This window comes from Tasmannia lanceolata, unplaced genomic scaffold (assembly GCF_043159265.1).
Source record: "Tasmannia lanceolata isolate RefF3 unplaced genomic scaffold, GAP_Taslan_0.1 ptg000021l, whole genome shotgun sequence".
Lineage (NCBI taxonomy): Eukaryota > Viridiplantae > Streptophyta > Magnoliopsida > Canellales > Winteraceae > Tasmannia > Tasmannia lanceolata.
Window position 1 is genome coordinate 11,408,426 of NW_027518698.1, and position 26,029 is coordinate 11,434,454.

The 26,029-nt window shown below is 38.9% G+C and overlaps 1 protein-coding gene and 1 pseudogene across 1 annotated transcript; one reads left to right on the forward strand and one right to left on the reverse strand.

Moving 5' to 3' along the window:
• Positions 1 to 2,094: 2,094 nt before the first annotated feature.
• Positions 2,095 to 9,446, reverse strand: LOC143855458 (uncharacterized). The gene is made up of 2 exons (XM_077365578.1): positions 8,996 to 9,446; positions 2,095 to 2,216 (listed from the first exon to the last, which is right to left on the reverse strand). Exons 1-2 carry the CDS (start codon positions 9,444 to 9,446, stop codon positions 2,095 to 2,097), a joined length of 573 nt encoding a protein of 190 aa, XP_077221693.1.
• Positions 9,447 to 20,318: 10,872 nt separating this feature from the next.
• LOC143855459 (pto-interacting protein 1 pseudogene) lies at positions 20,319 to 21,456 on the forward strand (annotated as a pseudogene).
• The last annotated feature ends 4,573 nt before the right edge of the window (positions 21,457 to 26,029 follow it).

The following is a 26,029-nucleotide window of genomic DNA, read 5'->3' on the forward strand; positions in this document are numbered from 1 at the left end:
TCACAAATGGACTCGGAAAATGAGACACCGTTCACAACGAGCTCAAAGAGGATATGAGGCCATTCACAAATGGACTCGAAAAATGAGACACCGTTTACAAACGGGCTCAAGGAGGATATGAGACCATTCAAAAATGGACTCAGAAAATTAGACATCGTTCACAAATGGGCTAAAAGAGGATATGAGACCATTCGCAAATGGACTCAGAAAAATGAGACACCGTTCACAAACGGGTTCGAAGAAGATAACAGACCATTCCCAAATGAATTCAAAAAATGAGATATCGAGATATCGTTCACAAACGGCTCTATGAATTTTAAGGGACCATTCCCAACTGGACTCGGAAAATGAGACACTGTTCCCAAAATGGGTTCGAGGAAGCTAACAGACCATTCTCAAATGGACTCGGAAAATGAGACACCGTTCCCAAACGGGCTTAAAGAAATGAGATAGTTTCGATTGATGAATTCAACAACGAAGAATTTAGAGATTTTTGTTGAATTTGAATTTGACGTAAGATTGGATTTGATGAATTTTAGATTTTTTGAAATCAATGAAATTAGGGATAATAGAGATCGTGCCCGATAAAGATATTGGAAACTAAGACTTTGACGAATGACGAGACGACAAACCTTAGGAACGAATATTTCAAGTCTTGGTTGCTGATTTGTCTTAAGCCTTCGGAATTCACATATATCTTGTCAAATGGAATGTCACGTGGGTCCAAAGAGTGAGGACAACACCATGATCATTGACTTGTCCAATTAGGTTCATTTTAGGTTAATTTTAAACTCTCTTTTGTGTCTCTGACCTAGACTATACATGATAGTGTAGACACCCCATTTTGCTCTGCTTTATTCAACAAAGAAGTTAGTGTTCTTGTTATCAGTCTTTTTCAGTATTTTTCGTTCCCGTGTCCGCTCCTCTTGTTTTCTCGATCTTTTCGGTTATTTCTGTCATGTTTTGCGCCGTCCTGATAATTGTTGAGAGGGGTTGTTCGCGGGCATCTAAGCAAAAGAGAATTTGGACCCATTGGGTGGGCCCGCCTTGAACATGTCGATGGAATAGGATCAAGCAAGTAGGACCACTCACTGATGTTATTATATAGAACTACATCAAGAGTTGGACATTAGAGATAATAAATTTGAATAAAATTGGTTCATTTGTTGCAGTCACAAAGGTTTGGAAAATTGAAATTTTGAAGGAGTAGTTGATCGGCGAGGTAGTGGGGCCCACTATACATTTAATGTCTATCACATTAGAGTGATCCGAACCATTCTTGAAAATGATTTTTAAGCCGTGGATCGTCAAATTGATGGTTGAGATTATCCTAATTAGAATTAATTTTGGAGCACAATCAAATTACACTATGGCCTAATAATTGGATGGTTTGGATCAATTGGAGTCAGGCCAACATGTGTTTAAGAAAGGATACTAAAAATAAGAAATTTATAAAAGACCAAACACATTGAGTTGGTGGCTGATTTCGGCAACCCTTCCAAATTCGGTATTTTTCCTCTTTCAAAGCATGCAGCTCACGTTCTTTCCTTAATCCAATGTTTCTTTCTCCCACCCAATACTTGGCCGAAGAAGAAAGTTGATTTTCTTTAGGATCTCTTGCTCATTTTATCAAGGGTTACTTACTTGGGAATTGGAAAAAAGAGGAGACTTGCCTCACTTAAAAGAAGGGAAAAAATGAAACAATCGGGAGAGACTCGGTTCTTGGGAGCAGCAGCCAAGGAAGAGCAAAAAAACAAAAAGAAAAGAAGAAGGGAGAGGATCGGCTCTTGTTTTGGAAATCCCTACTCACCCTCTGTTTCCTCTTCATCTTCCCCACACGGCATCTCCCTCAAGCCTTCCCCACACGGCAACTCTCTCATCGCCTCACCCTCTGGATCTCCCTCACTCCATCTCTCTCTCAACAGAGCAGCACTTTCATCTGTATCACTCCATCTCTGGGAGGTTCTTTTTTATCAACTCCCTCGTCTCTCGACCTCTCTGAAGGATCCCATAATCCTAAGTATTCATCTCACAGAGTAGAAGCCCGAGAGCGAGATTTCAAGAAAAGAAAAGAAAAAACAGAGTACTCCCATTTTATCGCTGTCCCCCACCTTCTATCACTCTCACACGCTCATCCATCCCTGTTTCTGTTTCCCATACTCCCCGTTTCTTGCTCATCACCTCCCATCCTCTCTGCACCTTCCCATATAAGAGCTCTGTATAAAAATAAAAAAAAATAAAAATTAACATAAAAACAGAGTATCGTTTTTTTTGTTGCCACCTTCTCCCTCTCAACCGCCGAGTCTCTCCCTCTGTTCTTTTTATCATTCTCAACCTCACTTTCTCCATCACTCCCCCTCTCTGCTTATCTCCACTCTACCTCTGTCTCATCATCTCTCTCGATCACTTTCTCGTTCACTTAGTTCGTCTGTCACTCTCTCTCTCTCTCACTCATTCCCATCCTCTCTTTATCACCCTCTCTCGGTTACTCTCAATCACTCTCAAACACTCTCACTCACTCCTATCCTCTCTATCACTCACTCCCATCCTCTCTATTACTCTCTCTCTCTCTCTCTCTCTCTATACACAGTGGGGAAGAAAAAACAAAGAAAAGAAAGAAGAAGAAAAACGGAGTGAATTACGCGTCGGCGATATTTTTCGGGTTCTCTGGCTTTTGGATTCGGCGAGGAACTCTATCACAGGTTGGTACCTCATTCTCAGATTTTTCCCGAATCATCTGGTATTTTTTGTGTATTTTGCATGGGTTTTAGCATTTAAATGATTTTAATTCAATATTAAATATGTGTGCTTAAAGTCATGATCTGCATGAGTGTTTCAATTTCGTTTCGTCCCAAAATTTAATACAATGATCTATCTAAGTAGAGTAAAATAACTATCGGATCGGATCGGACATTGGATCAACGGTTTTTTAGAATTTGAGTGAAGAGTGGTATTTTATTTAAAATATTGGCTGAGTAATTACGAAATTCGAAAAAATAGCCATCTCAGGATGATCTATTTTTTGGAATTTTAAATTTTTCTTGTGTTCATCACATCAGAACAAGGTTGGTGGATGTTTTCCGGAATCGTAATTTTCTCGAAAATCGTGTTTTAAAAATAGAAAACTCTTCAAAAATATCTTTTCGACGAAGAAAAATAAAATATAAACTAAACGAATTCAAAAATTAATGAAATTTTTTAGAAAAATAATATAATGCTGATACATTCTACCATGAAGTTTTGAGAATTTTTGGAATTGGTTTGGTATATTATTTTATGCTTTCTTTGAAAATTATCAGATTTTCAAAGAATTTTTACAGATATCAGATCACAGGTAAAATTCCCAAAATTTTTACAGTAGTCTTATATTCCATATTTCGAGTTGCTGTAAAATTTTCAAGTGATTTAGATCTTGTTTCATATGGGATGTATTGTTAATTCATAATCTTGTCTGAACATTAAAAAATCTGAAACTGATAGTAAATGGTTTCCAAAATTCATGCAAATCTCACAGCATGCTATTTTTATTTATATCTTGTTACTGTAGAAATTTCATTGAATTTAGATTCCCATTTCTAGTAGTTTTTGTGTTATTTTTGCAATCTGATCAATTAATTGTTAAATCAAAATTAAATATGAGCTTAATGTAAAAATCTATAAAAATCTTCCACTAAGCTACATCTCATCATATCTTGCTTCTGTAGAAGTTTCAGCTCATTTTGAATTCGTTTGCAATGGTTTCACTTGTAAAATCACTCATATAGTTTAAAATTGATAAAATCCATTAAAATATTGAAATTAATTGAAATTCATCTAAAAATCTCTAAAGAACCTTAAATCTCTGTCATATATTAGCTCCTTAATCCATTGAAACAGAAATCTTAGGATCTTTAGATTTCCCCGAAAAATTGCCAGTGCATCCATAATCGTATCCCAATTGCAACCGATCTATGACAATTTGAATACTTAAGCTATAGCACGTTGTTGGCTCCGAGGTTACTGTCCACGGAAATCCTGAGATATGCCAGGCAATAAGGTGCTATAACCTAAGTATTAAATTGCACAAGAAAAGAGCGCACGATTCCCTTCCTTGGATGCTATCCTGGGCCGAAATTGGTGAACCCTAGAACCATTGGTAATCCTTGAATGTCCAGAAACCAAAAATCCTTGAAATCTGAAATTAACTAACTTCAAGAGCTTAAATCGATTCATCTTGTGTCCTCTCGGAACCATTGGATTATGGTTTCCATCGTAAGAACCATTAGAGCCCAATTTAGGAACACTGGTGTCGTGTCGTGTCCTAGGTTTTAGGGAGTCTTAGGTTTTAGGGAGTCCTAGAGTTAGGAGTCCAGCCTAATCACGTACGCTTGCTATGTGCCCTAGGTCTAGTTACACTAGTCACCCAATCTTTCCCTAGGACAAGCCTAGTAAACTAGGATGTAGGCTAACCTGCATTAGTCTAAGGAACAACTTGCATTTAGATAAGAATCATATAGAATCTTAGATGAAATCTTAGGATAATAAAATCTTCAACTTGAATTAAATAACTTCTCTTAAAACTGTTGAAACAGTCAATCCAGTCTAGGTCGGTGTCTTAGTTGAGTTAGGCATAAGTAGCTTAGCTTAGGTGCACCGAACTACGTCGACTCTGATCCCAGTGAGGCTTGGGTACGTAGGCAGCTTGGATGTCTGATGGCATACCAACCGCGAGTCGGCACTACAACAAATTGTGGTGTTATGTATATTAATTTTCTTGTAAATGCTTAATCAACTCACTTAGGATTTTCCATGAAGTTAGAATTTTAGGAGAACTGTCACTTAGATTGAATCCAGACAAATAAAGTAATCAAGATACACACTTAGGATTCACATTGAAATTAGATCGTAGGATGCATGTCCCGTAGTTAGCACTAACAAAGAGTTGAATGAGCCATTTAAAATAAATTTAAAAGAGTTAGCTTTTGGAATCAAATACCGATTATCGGACAGGAATGGTGCATGTGGTGGATAAATCCCCATACCTTCCATTCTTCTAACCAGGTAGCGAGTCTAGATTTCTGGTTAATTTTGGGTCCTAGATCCCACATCTAGGTGGCGAATCTGTCAGTCTCTTTGTGTTGAATTCGGATTGCCTTAGTGATCCCAAGTTCACATAAAAGATGAATTAAAATCAATACTAAAAAGCGCACGCCAATCGCGTGGGTACGAGAGACCAAGAGAAGGCGTGGCGGCTCGCGCCCCACCCCTCTCGCGGGATCGGGTCCCACAGATAGACCATATACATGTTAAACTAGCTTAGTCTTCACTCTTGTTGGCACTTTGTAAAGGCTTTGACTTGTCTTCAATTATCTCCTTTGATGCTTGAGCCTTGCTTGAGCTTTTGAGTTGATTTCCATCCTTGTAGAGCTTGAATTCAACCTTGTTCTTGAATGCCTTGTCTTGCTTTGTGCCGGTCTTGACTTGCTTGATTCGCCATTGTGTTATTGATGCCTTCTTCAAGAATTTGATCTCACTTTGAGCTTGAAAGATTTTGCCGTTTCTTGTGCAATCTTGAATGTACTAAAGCTATGAACACAATAACTTAGCCAATGGAAATCATTAGTACATAAAACCTTTTTATATCAAATTGAGTTTGTTAATCATCAAATTATGTCAATGGGAGTACTTGTTGAACCCTTGGGCTAACATCTTTCCTTGGGATTTCTCCATTAATCTTGAAAGCTTTACACACGCCTTCTCCACCTCCGAGGAGACAAACCCTCTAGCTCCGGATTCACCTTTCTTAATGGGCCGAATCGAAGACCCTCTTACAATCAAGATTCTCCTTAAGGCCGAAGTGGAAACCCCTCTCACAACTCCTAGATTCACCTTTCTTATCGGGCCGAATCGGAGACCCACAATACAAAGAAGAACAAATAAAGGAAAATTCTCTTTAGCCTCATGATAGGCATGTGAAATCCCAGGGGTGAGGGCAACCCAAGAGGGGGGGTGAATTGGGTTACAAAAGTTTGCCAAAAATTTTGCGGAAATGAAAAATTAAATGGGAAATTAAAACTTTAAACACAAATAAAAATAAACCACAAATGCACAATCATAAAATAAAGAGAGTGAGAGAAATACAGAGACTGCACCCGAGATTTATAGTGGTTCACTCACTTAAGGACCTACTCCACTCCACCAAGACCTCTTGGTGATTTCACTACGGATTCCCTTAATGGCGGGGAATCAACCCATTTACAATGGTTTGGCTCCGCCTCGCAAGACTCGCCACGAACCGAAGAAAGCTCCGCGTGTCCAACACTCGCTCTTGAGATGGCTACGCGTCTCTTCGCACTCGCCAAAATACAATGTTCTTCAAAGAAAGAATACTAAAAATCCCTTTACAAGAATTACAAAGGATGGATGAAGATGTACAAATTTAAGCCTAATCCACTTCCTTGGTTAGAGATGAGAGAGGCACTAAAAACACTTTGGTTTGATCTTTAGAATTTTCAAAATAATGTTCAAAGATCATTTAAAATGGTTTAGATAGTGTATATATAGGCCATTTGAAAATATGACCGTTTGGGGGTAAAACTGTAAAAAACGGAGTTAAAAAAGTCAACGAGAAAAAGCCCCAACGGCTCTTTTGCCAGGCCGCAGCGGTCGACCAGGCCACAGCAGTCGCCCGCCCTTTATCTGGCGCCTTTTTTATTTTCAAAATCACTATCGTGGCAGACGACCGACCCAGTGGCGGTCGTCCGGCGAGGACTACCTGTTCGCTCAAAAAATTCGGCTCAAAACCTTTACTCGGTCAACTAACCCTCTGCGGTCGTCCGCCCCAACCATGCTGGATTGTTTCTGTATGAAACAGCAACACATCCGCGGTAGCCCGGGACTACCCCGGTCGACCGGCCCGATAAGTTTCGAGATGCCTGGAATTCCAGGTTCCATCTCGCGGTCGCCCAGCATAGCCCGGTCGACCTGCCTTGTATGAAATTCCTTTTTTACTTAAAAAACTTTAGGGACTTTTTGGCCATGGTCTTTGGGATTTAATCCTACATTTTCAAATACAATTTTAAATGCATTTTAACCTATGTTTAGTGCCTTTGACATTTCTAAACACAAGGAGAGGAGTACAAACTCTTTTGACTTGAAAAGCACTACAATCTTCTCTTGATCTTCAAGGCTTCAAGTCCACCAAGCTTCTTGGATCATCCTAGCTTTGGCACTCCAAATGCATTCCAATTTAGCTTTAATGCCTTGATCTAAGCTTCCTTGATTGCAGACTAATGAGATCTACAACTTAGACAATCAAAAGCACATTAGTGATATAAAATAACTTGTGTAAGGAATCATCAAAACAAGGTAATGCCAAGGATGGAACCATTGGGCTTACATTCTCCCAATTTTTCATGATGACATTCACAAGAGATTTGCCAATAAGCGCATACTTTTATCTCCCCCTATGGCATCAACAAAAAGATGGGGCAAGCGAGAAAAAAATAAGGGAAAAGATATGCAATATGGAAACTCCCCTTAAATCAAGGAAAACATACAAACATACAACTCCCCCTATTTGATTGACAAATATAATAATTGAGGGATTGTAGAAAGAAGATATACAAACTAACTTTTAATGTCTCCCCTTTTATGAAAATAACTCCCCCTATCAAAGAGAAACACTCAAAACAAGAGATATTTTATTTTTTATTTTTTTGATGAAACAAAACATGCCAAGGTAAGCAAATAACCAAGAATACATTTGAACCTTGGGCTTTAAATCATCAAATGCAATGGATATTCAAGATTTAGCACAAGCCCCTAATACTAAATCAATTTCAAAATAAAATTAAGTTGGGGCTTTGGGAACCCAAGATTTTTTTGTCCCAATGCTATCCCTACTCAATTTTGATGCACATTGAATTGATAATGCCCATGAAGACCGCAATAATGGCATCGAATTGAGGGGTTAGCTAGGCTAGTTACATTATGATATGCACTTCTAGATCTTACACTAGCCTTTTGAGGATTATGTCTCCCTTGATAAAACTATACAGACACATCCTTAGCCTCTCATTTTCATTTTGAATATGATTTAAATGGTTTGAAAACTCAAATCTTTCATCTTCAAAAGACTTGGATGAGCTTGCCATGTTTTGAAAGCTCAAAACATGAGTCTCAAGTTCACTCAAGCGACCCTTAAGGGTCTCTTTTTCAAGCTTTAAATCTTCTTCCATTTTGGCTTGGGCTTGAAATTTAGAAGAAAAGTTTTGATTTAAAGATTCAAGTTCTTTTTTAATATGAGAAAGATTTTTCTTTAAACCTTTATTTTTTGACATTTTCAAATCCAAGGTTTCACAAACTTCATTATAAGACATTTCATTATCCTTAGAACTTGAACTAGAAGATGGATGGGAGCATACCCATTTTTATCTTCTTCGATGTTGGCCATAAGACATATGGTAGGTTCCACATGGGCCGAGATACAGAAGTTTGATTTTTCTTCCTTGGAGCTCTTACTTGATGATGAACTAGTGCTATCACTAAGCCCATCCCAATTTGCCACGTGTGCTCTAAACTTCTTACCCTATTTCTTCTTCTTATTCTTGAGGAGGGGCATTCCGGCTTTATGTGTCTGGATTTGCCACATTCATAGCATTTTATTTTTCTTCCTTTTTCTTCTTATCTTTTCTTCCTTTCTTCTTCCACATCTTCTTAAGCTTCTTGAAAGCTTCCAATTCATCGCTATCGGAACTTGAGGAAGAAGATGATGATTTGGAGGTGAAGGCAATGGATTTTCCTTCGTCTTTCTCCTTGAGTTTTGAAGCCTCGGCTTGTTGGTTTTCCCTTCTCTTCATCTTCATTTCATGTGTAATGAGGGATCCAACTAACTCATCTAACTTCACATTGTCAAAATCTTTAGATTCTTCGATCGCCGTGACCTTGGGGTCCTAACTAAATGGAAGACACCGGAGAAGCCTCATCACTAATTCCAAATTTGCATTGGTTTTACCTAAACTTGAAAGCTCATTAACAATATTTTGAGAATACATTTCAGAAATGGATTCATTTTCGTTCATTTTAAAAGCTTCTAGATCACTAACAAGACTAACTTTAGACTTTTTGACTTGTGAAGTCCCCTCATGACTGATTTCAAGGATTGTCCATATATCCTTAGCCGTTTTACAAGTAGACACCCGATTGAATTCGTCGGGAGATAGAGCACAAAAGATTGTGTTCACTCCTTTACCATCCAATGCGGCTCTCTTCGTTTGAGCGGCCGACCACTTACTTCTATCACTTGTGGGAGGAATGTATCCATCTTCAATTAACTCCCACATTTCAAAGTCCAAGGATTGTAAAAAGAAATCCATCTGGGTTTTCCAATACCCATAATTTGAACCATTAAAGTATGGGGGTCTAGAAACGGATTGTCCTTCAACATATCCGGATGAGGTTGCCATTATCTTTTTCTCCTCTATTTTTGAAAAATTTTCAAAAACCTAAATAAGAGCCTTGTGCTTTGATACCAAATGAAGTCCCAAGGGTGATGGCAACCCAAGAGGGGGGTGAATTGGGTTACAAAACTTTGCCAAAAATATTGCGAAAATAAAAAACTAAATGGCAAATTAAAACTTTAAACACAAATGAAAATAAACCACAAATGCACAATCACAAAATAGAGAGAGTGAGATAAATAGAGAGAGTGCACCCGAGATTTATAGTGGTTCGGTCACTCAAGGACCTACTCCACTCCACCAAGAACTCTTCGTGATTTCATTACGGATTTCCTTAATGGCGGGGAATCAACCCAATTAGAATGGTTCGGCTCCGCCTCACAAGACTCACCACGAACCGGAGAAAGCTCCGCATCTCCAACACTCGCTCTTGATATGGCTACGCGTCTCTTCGCACTCGCCAAAATACAATGTTCTTCAAAGAAAGAAAACTAAAAATCCCTGTACAAGGGTTAGAAAGGATGGATGAAGATGTACAAATTTAACCCTAATCCACTTCCTAGGTTAGAGATGAGAGAGGCACTAAAAACACTTTTGTTTGATCTTTAGAATATTCAAAATAATGTTCAAAGATCATTTAGAAAGGTTTAGATAGTGTATATATAGCCCATTTGAAAATATGACTGTTTGGGGGTAAAACTGTAAAAAACATATTGAAAAAATCAACGAGAAAATGCCCCAATGGCTCTTTTGCTAGGCCGCGGCGGTCGACCGGGCCACAGTAGTCGCCCGCCCTTTGTCGGGTGCCTTTTTTATTTTCAAAATCTCTACCGTCGCGATCGACTGACCCACTGGCAGTCGTCCAGCAAGGACTACCTGTTCGCTCAAAAATTTGGCTCAAAACCTTTACGCTGTCGACCGACCCTTTGAAATAAACAAGAGGGGGGGTGAATTGATTTTAACACTAAATTAGCCATTTTGAAAATTAATTTGTGAAGTCAGAAGGAATTAGCTTGTCTGTGAATGAGATGGAAAGCTAAGGGATTGACCTGGCTGCGAGCGAGCCTGGGTCAAGATGGTTGACCTGTATGCAAATGAGATGGGAGGTAAGAGGGAATTAGCTTATCTGCAAATGAGACGAAAAACTAAGGGATTGACCTGGCTGCGAGTGAGCCTGTGTCAAGATGGTTGACCTGTCTTCGAATGAGACGAAAGGTTAGAAGAAATTAGCTTGTCTGCGAACGAGACAGATGGTCAGAAGGAATTAGCTTGTCTGCGAATGAGACAGAAAGCTAAGGGACTGACCTGACTACGAGCGAGCCTGGGTCAAGATGATTGACCTGTCTGCGAATGAGACGGGAGGTGAGAAGGAATTAGCTTGTCTGCGAGTGAGATGGAAAGCTAAGGGACTGACCTGGCTACGAGTGAGCCTGGGTCAAGATCATTGACCATTCTTCGAATGCGATGGGAGATCAGAAGGAATTAGCTTGTGTGCGAATGAGACGGAAAGCTTAGGAACTGACCTGGTTGCGAGCGAGCCTGGGTCAAGATGATTGACCTGTCTGCGAATGAGACGGGTGGTCAGAAGAAATTAGCTTGTCTGCGAATGAGACGGAAAGCTACAGGATTGACCTTGCTGCAATCGAGACTGCGTCAAGATTATTGACCTGTCCGCGAGAGAGATGGGAGGTCAAATTCTGATTGCTTGATTGATTAGTTGTTGATTGATTGAGACGAATTGATGACTTTGACGATGGAGAATTTGGAGATTTTTCATGAACTTGAATTCGATGTGAAGTTGAATTTGATGAACTTTAATTTCTTGAAATCAGTGAAGGATGAAATCGGGGACAATAGCGATCGTGCCCTATGAAGATATTGAAAACTAAGAGTTTGACGAATGACGAGACGACAAACCTTAGGAATGAAGAAGCATGACTAACGAGAATGGTTTAGGAACGCTTTCAGGAAGCTTCAACAATATTTTTCGCAAATAAACTGTTGTTCTTTTCTTTTGGGGATTTTGAAAACTGAAACCTTGATCAAAATACCTGGGATTAGTAATCTAGAACAACGGCTCTCTTGGATACTGAAAGTTGGGTAGTGGGATTTTTCCTTTGACAGGTGTTTAGATAAACATTTCTTGACCTGGATAGTATTCAACTACCAGGAAGGAAATTAAAAATTTTAAGGGTTCATCTTTCCGTGAAACTGGCCGAACCATCATTACATATGAAATCCTCCAAGCCTCAGGTGCCTTTCTGGGGCATGGTCCTCTTATGAAAACTGCACTTCCCGATGTTTCTACTTCGGATTGCTTTTGAGCTGATGTTCTTTAAAACGAAGCTCTGTAACTAGATTCTCGAAATCTTTCCTTCAGGATTAACTTGGCACAGGTGCAATCGCAGGGAGCTGACGTCACCGGGCCTCTTTCACCGAGACAGTTGCATCATTTGAACACAAGGACGACGATTGACTCTTCCTGGAGTGAAAATTTGGATAAAAGACACTACTCAAAGGATTGAGGAGCTCTGAAAGAGTGAACTTAGAATAACAAAGATTGACTGATTACACTGACAAACACAGTGATGCTTCTGACTTAGTTAATGTTTTGTTTGGTAAGTCATAGCTTTTCAAAGAGTAGTTTCTCAATTGGTAAACACTGGACTTCTTCCTTAAAACAGTACTGCCTCAAGGATTTAATTCATTGGTTTCAACGCCCCCAGTTTCTAGGATGACACTTGATCTTGCTTGCACTTCCTTTCGATCTTCAGTCTTGATTCTGGCTGTAGCCTTCATATAATGGGTTCACCCCTAAAGAGAAAAGTTAAAAATGGAAAGTCATTGTGGTCAAACCTAAAAAATAGAAAGTTTTAAAATTGGATCCTTTTGGTGAGCAATATCAAATAGGATCATTTGGTATCCCCTAAAAATACCCAAAATCCGCTTGACCCATAAAATTTCCAAGTCAAACAAAACCCTGAGAAACTTTAAATTTAGCAGGCTTTCCAAAATTCATGAAATGATCTAAGATTCCTTAGACACACCCTAGAGGTCAAATGAAACATATTGGAAATGACCAAATTACCCCTGAGGTACAAAATTTGGTGAAAGTAGGAAAAACCCTTAGAAATTTCAAAAATAGCAGGTTTCCCAAAATTCAAGAAACGACCTGGGTTTTGTCAGACACTGTCCAAGGATCAAATGAATCACACAGGAAAATACCAAAGGATCCCTTGGAGTGCAAGAATAATGGAAACCCTGAGAAATCTAAAAATAGCAGGTTTTCTTACTTACTTGGAAACTTGAATTATCATCTTCCGGAGACTAATGGAACCCCCTAGAGACCTTCGTGATTGCGAATCAACTTTAAAACACCTAAAATGAAATGCAAGAATGCCTAACCTAATGCAGATGACTGACACAGACCAAACAAACCTTTCGCTTTTTAAAGCGTAGCAAAATGAGGGTGTCTACAATGGGATACATGGGGTCTGATGGGATTAGATCATACTGTTGGTTATGGGGATGAGTGCATGGGGTCGAGTAAGCTAAGATGACCGAAGGCTTATGGGATAAGGAACTGATAGGTGAGAATGGATATTGAGGATGGGGTATGGCTCGGGTATGTTATGGAATGAATGGGGCACATGGTATGGGGTATAGGTCTGATGGGATAGGATATGGGTATGTGGGTTATAGGATTATGGAGGGGTACTATTTAGATATTATGGGATTGTATGTATGGAATGATCATGGGTTGATGTTGGTCATGTTACTACGGTTGGGCTGGATTTTATATTCTAGTAGTTGTTTGGGGATGGATTTTAAAATCCCATAGGTTGTTTGGGAGATGGATTCTAAAATCCAATGGGTTGTTTGGGGATGGATTCGGGATAGGGTGGACTCAGATTGAGATGCGACTCTAGGTTGGGGCGCAGCTTGAGTCAAGGCCGAATGAGCCAGGGGTTCAGGTCCAAGCCAAGTAGGTTGTGGGTTTGGGTTGAGGTTATGATCCCTATTGTGATGAATTTCAACCGATTTAGGAGGGATGGGTAATCTGATGTGTTGTAATTGGATGATAAGGAGTGATAAGCATGGTTTGGGTATATGCAAGTTAGATTATGGGTTAGGCGGGATTCAGATAGGGTTGGGTTGGATCCCATGGGACCGGTCGGGCTTACTTTTGGGTAAAGGATAGGTTGGGGTTAATGGTTAGGTTGGATTGGGTTAATGGTTAGGATCAAGTGAGTCGGGTCTAAGTTAGGGACAAACTTGAGACTAGCCAGGGTCTAACCAGGGGCTAACCAAGGGGAAGCAGGGTGTTAGCCAGGGTACGAACCAGGGTGAACCAGGGTACAACCAGGGTGCAACCATGGGCTAAGCAGGATACAACCAGGGTGCAAACAAGTAGGGAACCAGGGTGCAACCAGGGGCTAAACAGGGTGCGAACTTGTAGGGAACCAGGGTGCAACCAGGGGCCAAGCAGGGTGCAACCAGAGTGCAACCAGGGGCTAAATAGGGAGCAACCCGAGTTGGGTTGGGTCAAGGCCTACGGGTGCAACCCGTGTCGGGTTGGGTCAAGGTGGATAGGGACAGAGGGGGGCAGGATTACAGGCATTGGGTTTCATTGAAAGGGCTTGGCACACAAGCTTGCATCTCATGCCTGTAGAGTGCATATCATTCACTCGGCTATTTTATTTATTTATTTGAATGTATGCACCATCATAGGCATATATATGACAATTTATAGTTTGTACTCATGCATGGAATACAAACCACTCACTTGGGCACACGTATTCGATGCATGTAGCTAGGCTTTTGGTTTCACATGGCATATAGCGGTCATCATGGGTATGAGACTATGGCAAAAAGGGCATCATGGCCTGGTATATATCATTCTCCAAGATAACACCACTGCTATTGTAACAAATAGCACAACCGAATGTGGCAACTCAACAAATAGCCTTATCACACAGTAGCATGAGCAGGGTTGGTGGGTTCCAATATCAATAGTGCTCTCGATTCCTACAGCAGTACCCCTTCAAAATTTCAAAAGAATTTACATTACTTCTCAATAGTTTTGGCCTACCTCTCCGTTGTTTGGTGTCGATCCTCGCTCCAGGCGATGAAGATGATTCCTTGAAGATGACTTAATTCCTTAGCGATTCCACCACCAAAGAAGATAAGGAGAAATGAGAGAGAGGGAGGAGGAGGTTTGGATGAATTTTAGGAGGGAAGGGCTGAAAATCCTCTTCTTTTCTTTAAAGGGGGTATTTATAGGTGAATGGGTGAGCAAGGTTGCCTTGTTTAGGAGATTAGATTTGATTGGAATTAGATTGGTAGGATGGATCACATATCTTGGGCATTCATTTGATGGAGATTGTGATTGGCTTTGTGGTGAAGGGATGAACATGGAGATGGCATGTGTCTTGATGGGGGATCTAGGCCATTGGTTTTTGGAGGGAGAATGTGGAGGAAATATGCTCAAAATCCATCAGGAGATATGTATCTTGAAGATATATTTGATGGAGATTGTGATTGACTTGGCCACGAAGCAAGGATCTAGGAAAATCAACACAAAGAGGGTGTTCTTGGGAGGAAATGGGGTGAAAATAAGTGGCTACAGATTTTCCCATGGAGGGGAAAACATGTGGAGAACAAGGGAGTAGAGAGAGAAAGCGAGGAAAATGTGGAAATGTTGTTTTTCGGAGATTTCGATGTCCGTTTTCGATAATTTTTTCGAATTTGGAATCCTCGATTTTTTCTCTTTCATTTAAGCCCAACATTGCTATAGAAATATTGATTCCAAATTTTTTGACCAATGAGAGCCATCGATCTCCATCGGCAGATCGCTTTTCCAAAGATTGGGCAAATCGGTGATCCAAACGAACCAGCCGACTCGATCAATTTTGGATTAACGGCTAAAATTATTGAACCAAGATACCAACACCAATTAAGACATTACAAAGTTCTGTTAATGTTGATTTAATGGGATAATTTTGATGGATCTCATTCATCCTGCGTTGATCCGTGACTTTTCACTACGTTTTTGCTCAATTAAGTAACCCAATGTTTAATCCTGATTTGAGCTTAACCTTGATTAATATTATTTTGACTAAATGATCACAAATTCTTGGTAAAGAAAGATACACAGGTCAAGATTTGCCCTTGATCTGACGATTTACGGAAATCGGGTCTCGGAATGGAATCAGGGCCCAGGCTATGAAGCGACCCTAGCTTATTTTGTCCCGATTGATGACCCGTAAAGTCAGATCGATATATTAATGACCTAAAACATATAAATCCATGATAGAGGGACTCTCACATGGATTTAACATACTAAAGTCACCAATCAGGGTATTTTTCCAATTTTTTGAATCAAATCATCTTACCAGGTACATCTCTTTATCATTTTAGTTTCCAAGGAATGTGAGGATGCATATTTTAGCAGTGAAATTCCATAGATCAATATATTAGGCTATTGTGGGTTCAAGTGTAACAAAATGAGGGTGTCTACACATATGAATCTGGATTTACATGGAGCTGGTTTATGCAGCACCATATTTTGTTTTGAAAAAGGTTTTACAATCTCATATAAAAAAAAGACTCTTTGGGTGTTTAGTTTTGTACTTGTTTTGGGTATATTTGTGAAGGGTTCATATGGATCTGGTTTGTGTAGAATCATACGAATCTGGATTTACATGGAGCTGGTTTATGCGGCACCATATTTTGTTTTGAAAAAGGTTTTGTAATCTCATATATATATATATATATATATATATAAAACAAGACTCTTTGGGTGTTTAGTTTTGTACTTGTTTTGGGTATATTTGTGAAGGATTCATATGGATCTGGTTTGTGTAGAACCATACGAATCTGGATTTACATGGAGCTGGTTTATGCGGCACCACATATATAAAAAAACTCTGAGTGTTTGGTTTTATGCTTGCTTTGGTATATCTGAGAGGAGTTTCATATGGATCTGGTTTGTGCAGAACCATACGAATCTGGATTTACAAGGAGCTGGTTTATGCGGCTCCACATATATATAAAAAAAGCATAAAACTGAAACAAGCATAAAACCAAACACTGAAAGATTTTTTTACTTTGTTTTCGGGTCGGCTAAAATGTGTTGGTTTTTATGCGGCTCCACATATATATAAAAAATCTTTCAGTGTTTGGTTTTATGCTTGCTTTGGTATATCTGAGAGGAGGTCATATGGATCTGGTTTGGGTAGAACCATATGAATCTGGATTTACATGGAGCTGGTTTATGCGGCACCACATATATATATATATATATATATATATATATATATAAAACTCTTTGAGTGTTTGGTTTTATGCTTGTTTTGGTTTATCTGAGAGGAGGTTCATAAGCATTTGGTTTGTGCAGAACCATACGAATCTTGATTTACATGGGGTTCGGTTATGCAGCACCACATATAAAAAAAACTCTTTGAGTGTTTGGTTTTATGCTTATTTTGGTATATCTGAGAGCAGGTTCATATGGATCTGATTTATGCAGAACCATACTAATCTAGATTTACATGGAGTTGGTTTATGCAACACCACATATTAAAAAAAAGAAAATAAAAAAACTCTTATAGTGTTTGGGTGTGTATTTGTTTTCAACAAGTTTCAATACATCAGTTTTTTTTTTTAAATGAAGAAGAAAAAAAAATCTTTGAGTGTTAGGGTTTCTACTTGTTTTGAACAGGTCTCGATAAAAATCTTAGAGTGTTTGGTTTGCGCCTGTTCTAGTGATTGATTTCTATTGATTTGGTTTGTACTCTTTGGGTGTTTGTGTTGTATTTACTTCAGTAAAATTTCAGTTTAAAAATAAAAAGTATATGTGTCTTTTAATTGTGTGTTTTGAATAATAGTTCTTCTTAACTGATCTAGATGATTGAGTCATGAGTGTTACAGAGAGACCATCTCATTCGGATGTCATGGTTGTCGCGATAGGAGTCGGTGAGAAGTTATCTCCCTAGTGACTTTGAGTCTTGTACAGTCCTTTTGTGGCTTACTCCTTGTGAATACCTTTTTAAGAACCAAAAATCCAAAAATTTGTTTTACTTTGTTTTCGGGTCGGCTAAAATGTGTTGTCCGTTCAACTTTGGCATTCGCGCGACTAGCACGTTCTGCCATAGAGGAGCATCTGGAGACACCACATTTTGACCGAACCCTAAACTTTTGTTTTTAAATGAAAATCCTTTAAACTAGTGTTTTAGAGTCCCAAATTTTGTCTCAAGGTAGGTTAGGGTCCCAAGTAGGTACCTGCAAAATTCCGATGAAATCCGTCGAGTTTTGCTTAGCAAATGAGTATAGTTCGTAGTATAGTATAGTGTAGAAAGTAGAGGAGTGTATTATCCAGACTAGGGAGTGGCTTGGAGGAAATTAAAAGTGAGTAATTTACAAGAAAAAGGTTGTACTAGGGTAACTAAAGGAGTACGAATTTATCCCCTAATTTTCATTAAAACCTTTTCTTGTGGACCACCCCAATTTCAACAAGGTAACAAGCAAATATATCAAAAAGGGTTTTCCAGGGCAACTTAAGGGGTGAAAAATTATGAGGTTTTTCTATAAATAGAGCACTTGGCCTCTCATTTGGAATGAATTAGGGATTTTTAATTTAATTTTAGAGAGAGAGAGAATAGCGAGAGAAAGTATATCTCATCTCCAAACCCTAATCTTCATCTTCTTCGGTGAGATTTCACCGGAATCCGGCCGTTCTGCCTGAGATCCGACCACCAAAATTATTCTACATCAACACTATTAGACTCTCTTTCCTTTTGTGTTCATCAAAACTTAAGATCTATACCCTAGATCCATAGACCTACATTTTTAGACTTTAAATCAAACCCTAACTCTTCTTGTCCGGCGAGCTCACAGGAGCTCTGGGCGGTGCTTCCTTCCGACCGGCCACTCTTCCCACCACTACCACCACCATCTTCTCTTCTTATACAAAGAACCCTAACCTGATTTTTCTTTAATTCCACTTGAAGTTTACTGGATTATTCCTCAATAGCTCTGGCCAGAAACTTCATTTTTTTATTTTCTCCGGCAAGGATCCATCAATTTAGGCTCAGAATTTCACCTTTGATAGCTTTGTGTGTTTTTAAAGAGCTGAAGAGGAAGATTGATAGAGTTGCAGAGAGGAAGGTGATCTTAAAGTTTAAAAAAACAGAGATAGAGGGATCTGTGAAATTTGAACGAAAAAGAAATAAAGAGAGTGGGAATGAGCAGGCCGATCGTCTTCCTTGGCAATCCTGTCGTCATTTGCTACTGGTTTTCGTACCTGTCTAGTTTGGATCTCAGAGAAGGAGAGATTTGAGTTAAGAGATCAAAGAAGAAGAACAGAAACATAAGTTGATTTGGGGATTTATATAGAAAAATTGCAGAGGAAACGAAAAAAAGAACGAAGATCTAAAAATCAGATAGGAGATTTCTTCATTTTCTTAGAGAAGTAGCAGAGGGAGAAAGAAAAGGAGAAGTTGAAAGGTGGAGCTTAATCTCCACTCCTCGCTAACATCCCTCAGCTTTGTCTCTCATCCTCATCTCATTAAATCCTTTCCAAGCTGCTGCTCTTCTCTATTTCTTTGTGTGAAGTATGAATTGAAGGTCTGATGATAAAATAAAGCAAGAAAATGGATTTGTGACCAGCTGTATGAGGAGCTGATATAACTTCCAAGGACAAGTGAGTTGCAGAGAAGAAAGACAAGGAGAAGAAAAGACAGCAGTAGGGGCATATCTCCACCTCCATTAAACCTTGCTGAAATCAACTAAGGTGCCAGTATTCCAAAATGCTGGCGATCGAGCTCTTCTCTTGAACATTCTCTCAGAATCCAACGGTCTTCGACCAATAGAACTATCAATTGCAATAAAAAGAAATTGCTCTCTGTGTTCCAAATGCTACCTTTTCCGAGTAAAGAGTAGAAGTTCGAGGATTGCAAAAATGACTTGAAGCAGAACAGAGAAGGCATGAATTCCTGCATTTCAAGTAGGTCTTTTAGTCTCTAGATTTTGTCCACTATCATCAACAACTCAAGTAATTCGTTTCCCCGCTTTAATTCATGTTTAATGTGTGGTTCTTGCTGATTTGGGTAGTTTAGATCTGCATTTGGTTTGTTTATAATCACTGTTTATAGTCAAAATTGTTTGGTTCATCAAATCCAACATGGTCTGATTGCGGAAATTCAAGGGGATAGATTCCATATTTGATCCCAGCTCTTAAGGCTTAGTTCAGGGTCGATTGATCATTTCTATCTTAATAGTTAAGCTGATTAAATCCTCATGAGTAGTGATTGGGCCTCTCATCTTAGAAGAAGGGAATATTTGTCCCAAGCTTTTTCTTTATATGAACCATTTCAGATGAGTTTGACTATCTCTTACATTACAAGTTGCTGGCCCGAGTGGAAGGAGAATACCAAAATACTTACTCTTCATTTTAGCATGTCCAATCCAGCTTAAAGTACCTTGACTTTGTATCACCATTGCTCAGTTCAGATGTTAGATGTAGTGCTGGATCAGCCATTCACTTGAATTTCAAACTTATCTTGTGAACCAAACAGGTTTTGAATCTCCATACCATCGTTTGAATTCTCTAAAGTCAGGCTTAGATTGGATCCGATTGGGTAACTTGTTGTTGTCCCAAACACTTAACATTTGATGCAAATACCTTATTACATAGAAGAGAGAAACAGAGTCTTATTCCCAATTTGAGTTTCACATTGATACTGATCTTGCGAGGTAAATTGGGGTGTTGTGTGGGCAAGGGCTTGGATCCTCTTCTTCTTCTATGTTGATTCAGGATCTCCATCGTCGACCTTAAAAGATAAAATTGATCTCCATTGCCCCAAAGTCATTCGTGAAATGGTACCTGAAACACTGGCTGAGAATGTGAGTCTCAATACAATGGAGATCATTTCTAAACTATATGCTGCACACATGAAGGGAAACAACAAAGTGGGTATTGACTTAGAGGAAGGGAACTGCAAGGATGTCTCAACCATGAATATTTAGGACCTCCATGTCACCAAGTTCTTTGTCCTCAAGTATACTGCAGATGCTGCTTGCACTATTCTTCGGGTGGCTCAGATTATAATGACGAATCATTCTGCAGGCAATGGTGGAGCTCATCATGCCACAGACCCTACTCCTAAGGGTGATCCAGCATGTAAAGGTCCAGCCTATTGCAGTCCCTACCATTTCAGTAGATGAACTGAAGGAAATTACAGAGAACTTTGGTAAAAAAAAATTTAATTGGAGAAGGTTTATGTGGAAGAGTGTATTATGGAAGCCTTAGAAATGGGCAAGCTGCAGCCATAAAAAAAATAGATGCCAACAAGTTTGCTACTATGGGATCCTTTCATGACATTCTTCATGGGTGAAAAGGCGTCAAGGGAGCACAACTAGGTCCAGTTCTATCATGGACACAACAGGTGAAAATTGAGGTCGGAGCAGCAAAAGGACTTGAATACTTACATGAAAAGGCTCAGCTACACATAATCCATTGTGATATTAAGTCTAGTAATGTACTACTGTTTGATGATAATGTTGCCAAGATAGCTAATTTTGACTTGTCAAATCAAGCTCCTGACATGGCAGCACGCCTTCATTCGACTCGTGTTCTTGGAACTTTCAGTTACCATGCTCCAGAATATGCAATGACTGGACAGCTGAATTCAAGGAGTGATGTTTACAGTTTTGGTGTTGTTCTTTAGGAGCTCTTGACTGGCTGTAAACATGTTGATCATACATTACCACGGGGCAGCATAGTCTTGTGACATGGGCAACACTGAGACTTAGTGAGGATAAGGTAAGGCAGTGTGTTGATACAAGGCTGGAAGGAGTATACCCTCCCAAGGCAGTTGCGAAGATGGCGGCCGTTGCTGCCTTGTGTGTGCAATATGAAGCTGATTTCCGGCCAAATATGAGCATTATAGTTAAACCTCTTCAACCTCTGTTGAATGCCCGCGCTAGACCTCCTGATTTATTCGAAAACACATGACCGAGAGAGTGGTGGCTGCAAAGAGAACAAGGGAGAGCAAAGGAAAAAAATATAACTGGAAAAAACAAAGCTCAAGGGGAAGAAAATCTAGACGTTTCAGGTGCCTTGGAAGAAAGAGAAGAAATCTTATGCTCTCAATTTGAAGCATACCAAATTGAAGAATTTCCAGGGAGCAGGCCCCTTTGCTCGATTCATTATCCATTAGACTTAACTCAAGGTAAGGACGGGCATCAACAAAAGGCAGGTAATACTCACTACTCCTAAATTCGTTTAATTACAATGGTTTTCTCATATTATGGAGATTATCTTTAAAGTTTCAGCATGTATTTGTTTTGTTTATGCTTCAGTGTAGTGCTTGATCTTAATAGGAATAGGATATTCTCACACACACCTTTGATAATGGTAGCCCACACATCTTTAGTAATGGCAGCCCCCACGCATTTTTGGTAATTGCAGCCCCTACATCCTTGATAACGGCAGCCACCATTTCATTTTAATATTTGCAGCCCCTACATCCTTGATAATGGCAGCCATCACTTCTTTTTAATATTTGCAACCCCTACATCTTGATAAATATATTTAACTAAGCTCGTTATATGGGTTAAGGGATATAGTATTTTTTTTTTTTTATTCATTTTTTTAGTTGAAATAATATTGCTAGGGATAATCTTGAATTAGTGGTTAAGATTTGTTCAGATGAATGCCTTGTGAGTTATTAGTTCATTTTTTTTATTATTAACCTTTGTAAAAATTTAAGGTATGTCTGCATATAGGGTATATTTTGTATGTTAAATGAATATAGTTGTAGGTGCTAGTCATATTTTTAATTGTATAAAAGGTGGAGTTTTATCTTTGTTATTTTATTCATCCGTGCATATAAAACAATTACATGTTCAGAAATATAAAATTTTTTAGGGATTTATTTTGTCACATGTAGGTGCAGGTTACTATATGAATGTAGTCATCAAGATTCTATATTTGGTTTGAGGACAAGGATGAGATTGTGTTGCTCTTAGCATTGAGCTTTTGACTTGAGATGCAAAATGTTTAGTCAAAACAAACTATTGCATGAATTTTTAGGTAGAGCAAAAGGATCATGGCTATTGATAATACCTTGTTGAATTAAAATATACTATAATAATGATTTTTTTAGAGGGCGATGAAGGCGTTAGCCCAAGCCCATCCTTAGAGGGATCTACTGGATCGTGGTAGTACCCTCTATTCTTCATCCCTCTTTTTTAGGTAGAGAGTGTTTGACCTTATAGGTACCCTTGAACCTTAGGTCCCCCTTTTCATTGTAAGTGCGATGAAGGCGTTAGCCCAAACCCATCTTTGCAGGGGCTTACCGGATCATGGTAGTACCATTTTCCTTTTTCTTCTTTATGTAGAGGTTTCTTAGCCTTTTAGGTATCCTTGAACCTTAGGCCCTCCATCCATTGCAAGAGAAATGAAGGTGATAGCCCAATCCCATCCTTAGGGGACTTGCTTAGTCTGAGTAGTATTCCTCTCTTTCATGTAATAGGCTAGCTCAGACTTTTAGATATCTTTAGACATTAGTAGCCCTCCTCATTGCAAGGGCAATGAAAGAGTCATCTAGAGCCCCTACTAGGAGACACACTATGTCTCATTTAGACCATTCTCCTTTGGAGACAAGCCTTGTCGTCTAGAGCCTACCCGTGTAGGAGATCACCTTGGTTTTATAGAGAGTTAACCCATAGGAGGCATGCTTAGCCTCATTGAGAGAACCCTCTCTAAGTCGTACTCCAACTTGTACCCCATGCTAGTTGGAGACCAACTTGGTCTGTTAGTAGGGCTGCACAAAAAACCGTTCAAACCGATAAACCGAACCGAACCGGACCTTTCGGTTCGGTTTGGTTCGGTTTTTTTGCCCCTCGGTTCGGTTACGGTTTCTAAAATCAGAAAACCGATCCCATCGGTTCGGTTTACGGTTCAAAAAAAATTTTATCCGAAAAATTCGAACCGAACCGGCAATCGTTAGAAATGTATAAAAAATTAAAAAACCATGTAAGATTACAGATTACAGAACTAAGGGAGTTGATATTTTCACCCCCCATGAAGTACGCATCCACCCCAGTTTAATCCTTTATAAGTTGAAACCCTAGCTCTCTCTCTTAGTCTCTTTCAAATTTTATTTTTCAATGGAAATCTCCCTTCTCTGTTTGTCTCCGGATCTCCGCCGACAGCCGACCCTTCACTCCTTCAGTCCTTCACCACTTACCACTTAGCACTATAGTGATCTCTTCATTCTCTCTTCTCTTGTCTCCTTAAAAAAAAACCCAATCTTGAAAAGGAGAAAAGACTGAGGTGGGTTTTGAAAAAGGTAAGAAACCCTAGCTCTCTCTCTCTTTCAAATTTTATTTTTCAATGCAAATCTTCCTTCTCTGTTTCTTTCTCTCAAGATACGTGTCACCACATCTTCTTCTTCTTCTTCTTCTCTGTTTTTTTTTGTGCAGCCCTAGTACACATACACACAAAAAAGAAAAGAAAAAAAGAGAAAGAATGGAAATAGGAAAGTAGAGAAAATAAGAGCTCTTCTCTTGGGTTATTCCCTTTTCCTTTCATCTCTTTTTTTCCCCATCTTGTTTTCTTCTTTTTTTCCAGAGAGACCTGGATTGTTTTCTCTATCTCTTATTCTCTTTATTTGTTTTTCGTTTTTTTTTTTTGGGTTTTGTGTTGTAATTTTGATGAATCCCTTTTCTGTTCTTGTTGGTGGATTATTTGTTTCTTGATTTCTTCTTGGTGGGTTTTAGATTTGATAGCAACGCTCTTTAGTAGAAATTTACTTCTGAGTTGGGAATCAAATTGTAAAGAAGAACAGAGAAGAAGGGAAAATGATATTCAAGAGGAGGTGGGTGGGTCCTACAGTAGATATCCAAGGAGTCATAACTTAAGAAAATGATCGGATGATCCTGGTCTATCAGGAGCCTCGGTTTTTACTTCTTAGGCCATTAGAATCCAATTCATCAGTCAAATAGGGTTCACTGCTTCTTTTCTTTTCAATTTTTTTTTTATCTTGAGATGATTTAATTGGATGTGATCATAGCATAAATGGGATTTGCTTGCCAATTTCACGGCTGATTAGTTGTTACATTCCTAATTGCCCATGTTTTTCTAGTCAATTTTCTTGAATTCATTTGTTACTCATCACCTTCATCAAAACCTCATTCCCTAACAACATCTTTGGGAATTCTTCATTTTCTTATTAGATGTCAAGCATGGAAGATACCTCCGGCTCTAATCCAACTGTCGAGCTGAGCCTCGATGCTCCACAAGAAACCTATGCATCAAAGTCGAAGGTGAAAAAAAAGCCTTACAAATCTGATGTGTGGGATCATTACACTAAAATTGCAAAAGTGGAAGGACACATGTCTTCTAAGGACAAGGTAAAGTGCAATTATTGTCATGTTGAATATATACATAGTAGTGCTAATGGGACTAGTACAATGCGCACACACTTACAAAAATGTGAGAAGTATCCCTATAATAATGACAAGAGACAAAAGCTTTTATCTTGGCAATCAGTGACACAAAAAGAAGGAGATAATAGTCTTGTCTCTTGGAAATTTGACCAAGATGTATGTAGGGATGCACTTGCGAAGATGATAATAGTAGATGAGTTGCCCTTTAAATTTGTAGAGCATGAAGGTTTTAGGTATTTTTGTAGTGTTTTGCAACCCAAGTTCAAGTTGATCTCTCGTTTGACTGTAGCTAGAGATTGCTTAGCTTTGTATGCTGTGGAGAAGAAAAAATTAAAGGGTTTGTTGTCTAATGAAAGAATTTGCCTCACTACGGATACATGGACCTCTTTGCAAAACATGTCTTACATGTGTCTCACCGCTCACTTTATTGATAAAAATTGGAAGCTTCATAAGAGAATAATCAATTTTTGTCTAATTGCTAGTCACAAAGGTGATGCCATTGGAGGGGCAATAGAGTCGTGCATGCTTGATTGGGGTATTGAAAAATTGTGCACAATAGCTGTAGATAATGCTAGTTCCAACGATACGGCTATTGCATCTTTGAGAAGAAGAATTGTTAAGACAAATGCTAGTTCACAAAATTGTTTGATGTTGGATGGTGATTTTTTGCACGTGAGGTGTTGTGCACACATATTGAATTTAATTGTGAAGGATGGTTTAAATGAGGTGAAGATGTCAATCAATAAAATTCGTGGGGCAGTTAGGTATATTAGGAGTTCTCCTGCTAGAAGCCAAAGATTTAAGGAATGTGTGGAGAAGGAGAAAATCACATGTAAGAGTCTTCTTTGCCTAGACATTCAAACAAGATGGAACTCAACATACCTAATGTTAGATGCTGCATTGAAATTCCAAAAAGCGTTTGGACGGATGGAAGAGGAAGATTCATCATACTTGATTGATTTGAAGGATGCGGTTCCTACTGAATTTGATTGGGATAATGCTCGATTATTGCATAGATTTTTGAAGTCCTTTTACAATATGACTAATCGTTTATCTGGAACTCTGTATGTGACTTCTAATATATATTTTCATGAAGTGTGTGCAATTGAAAAAATTCTATTTGATTGGTCAAA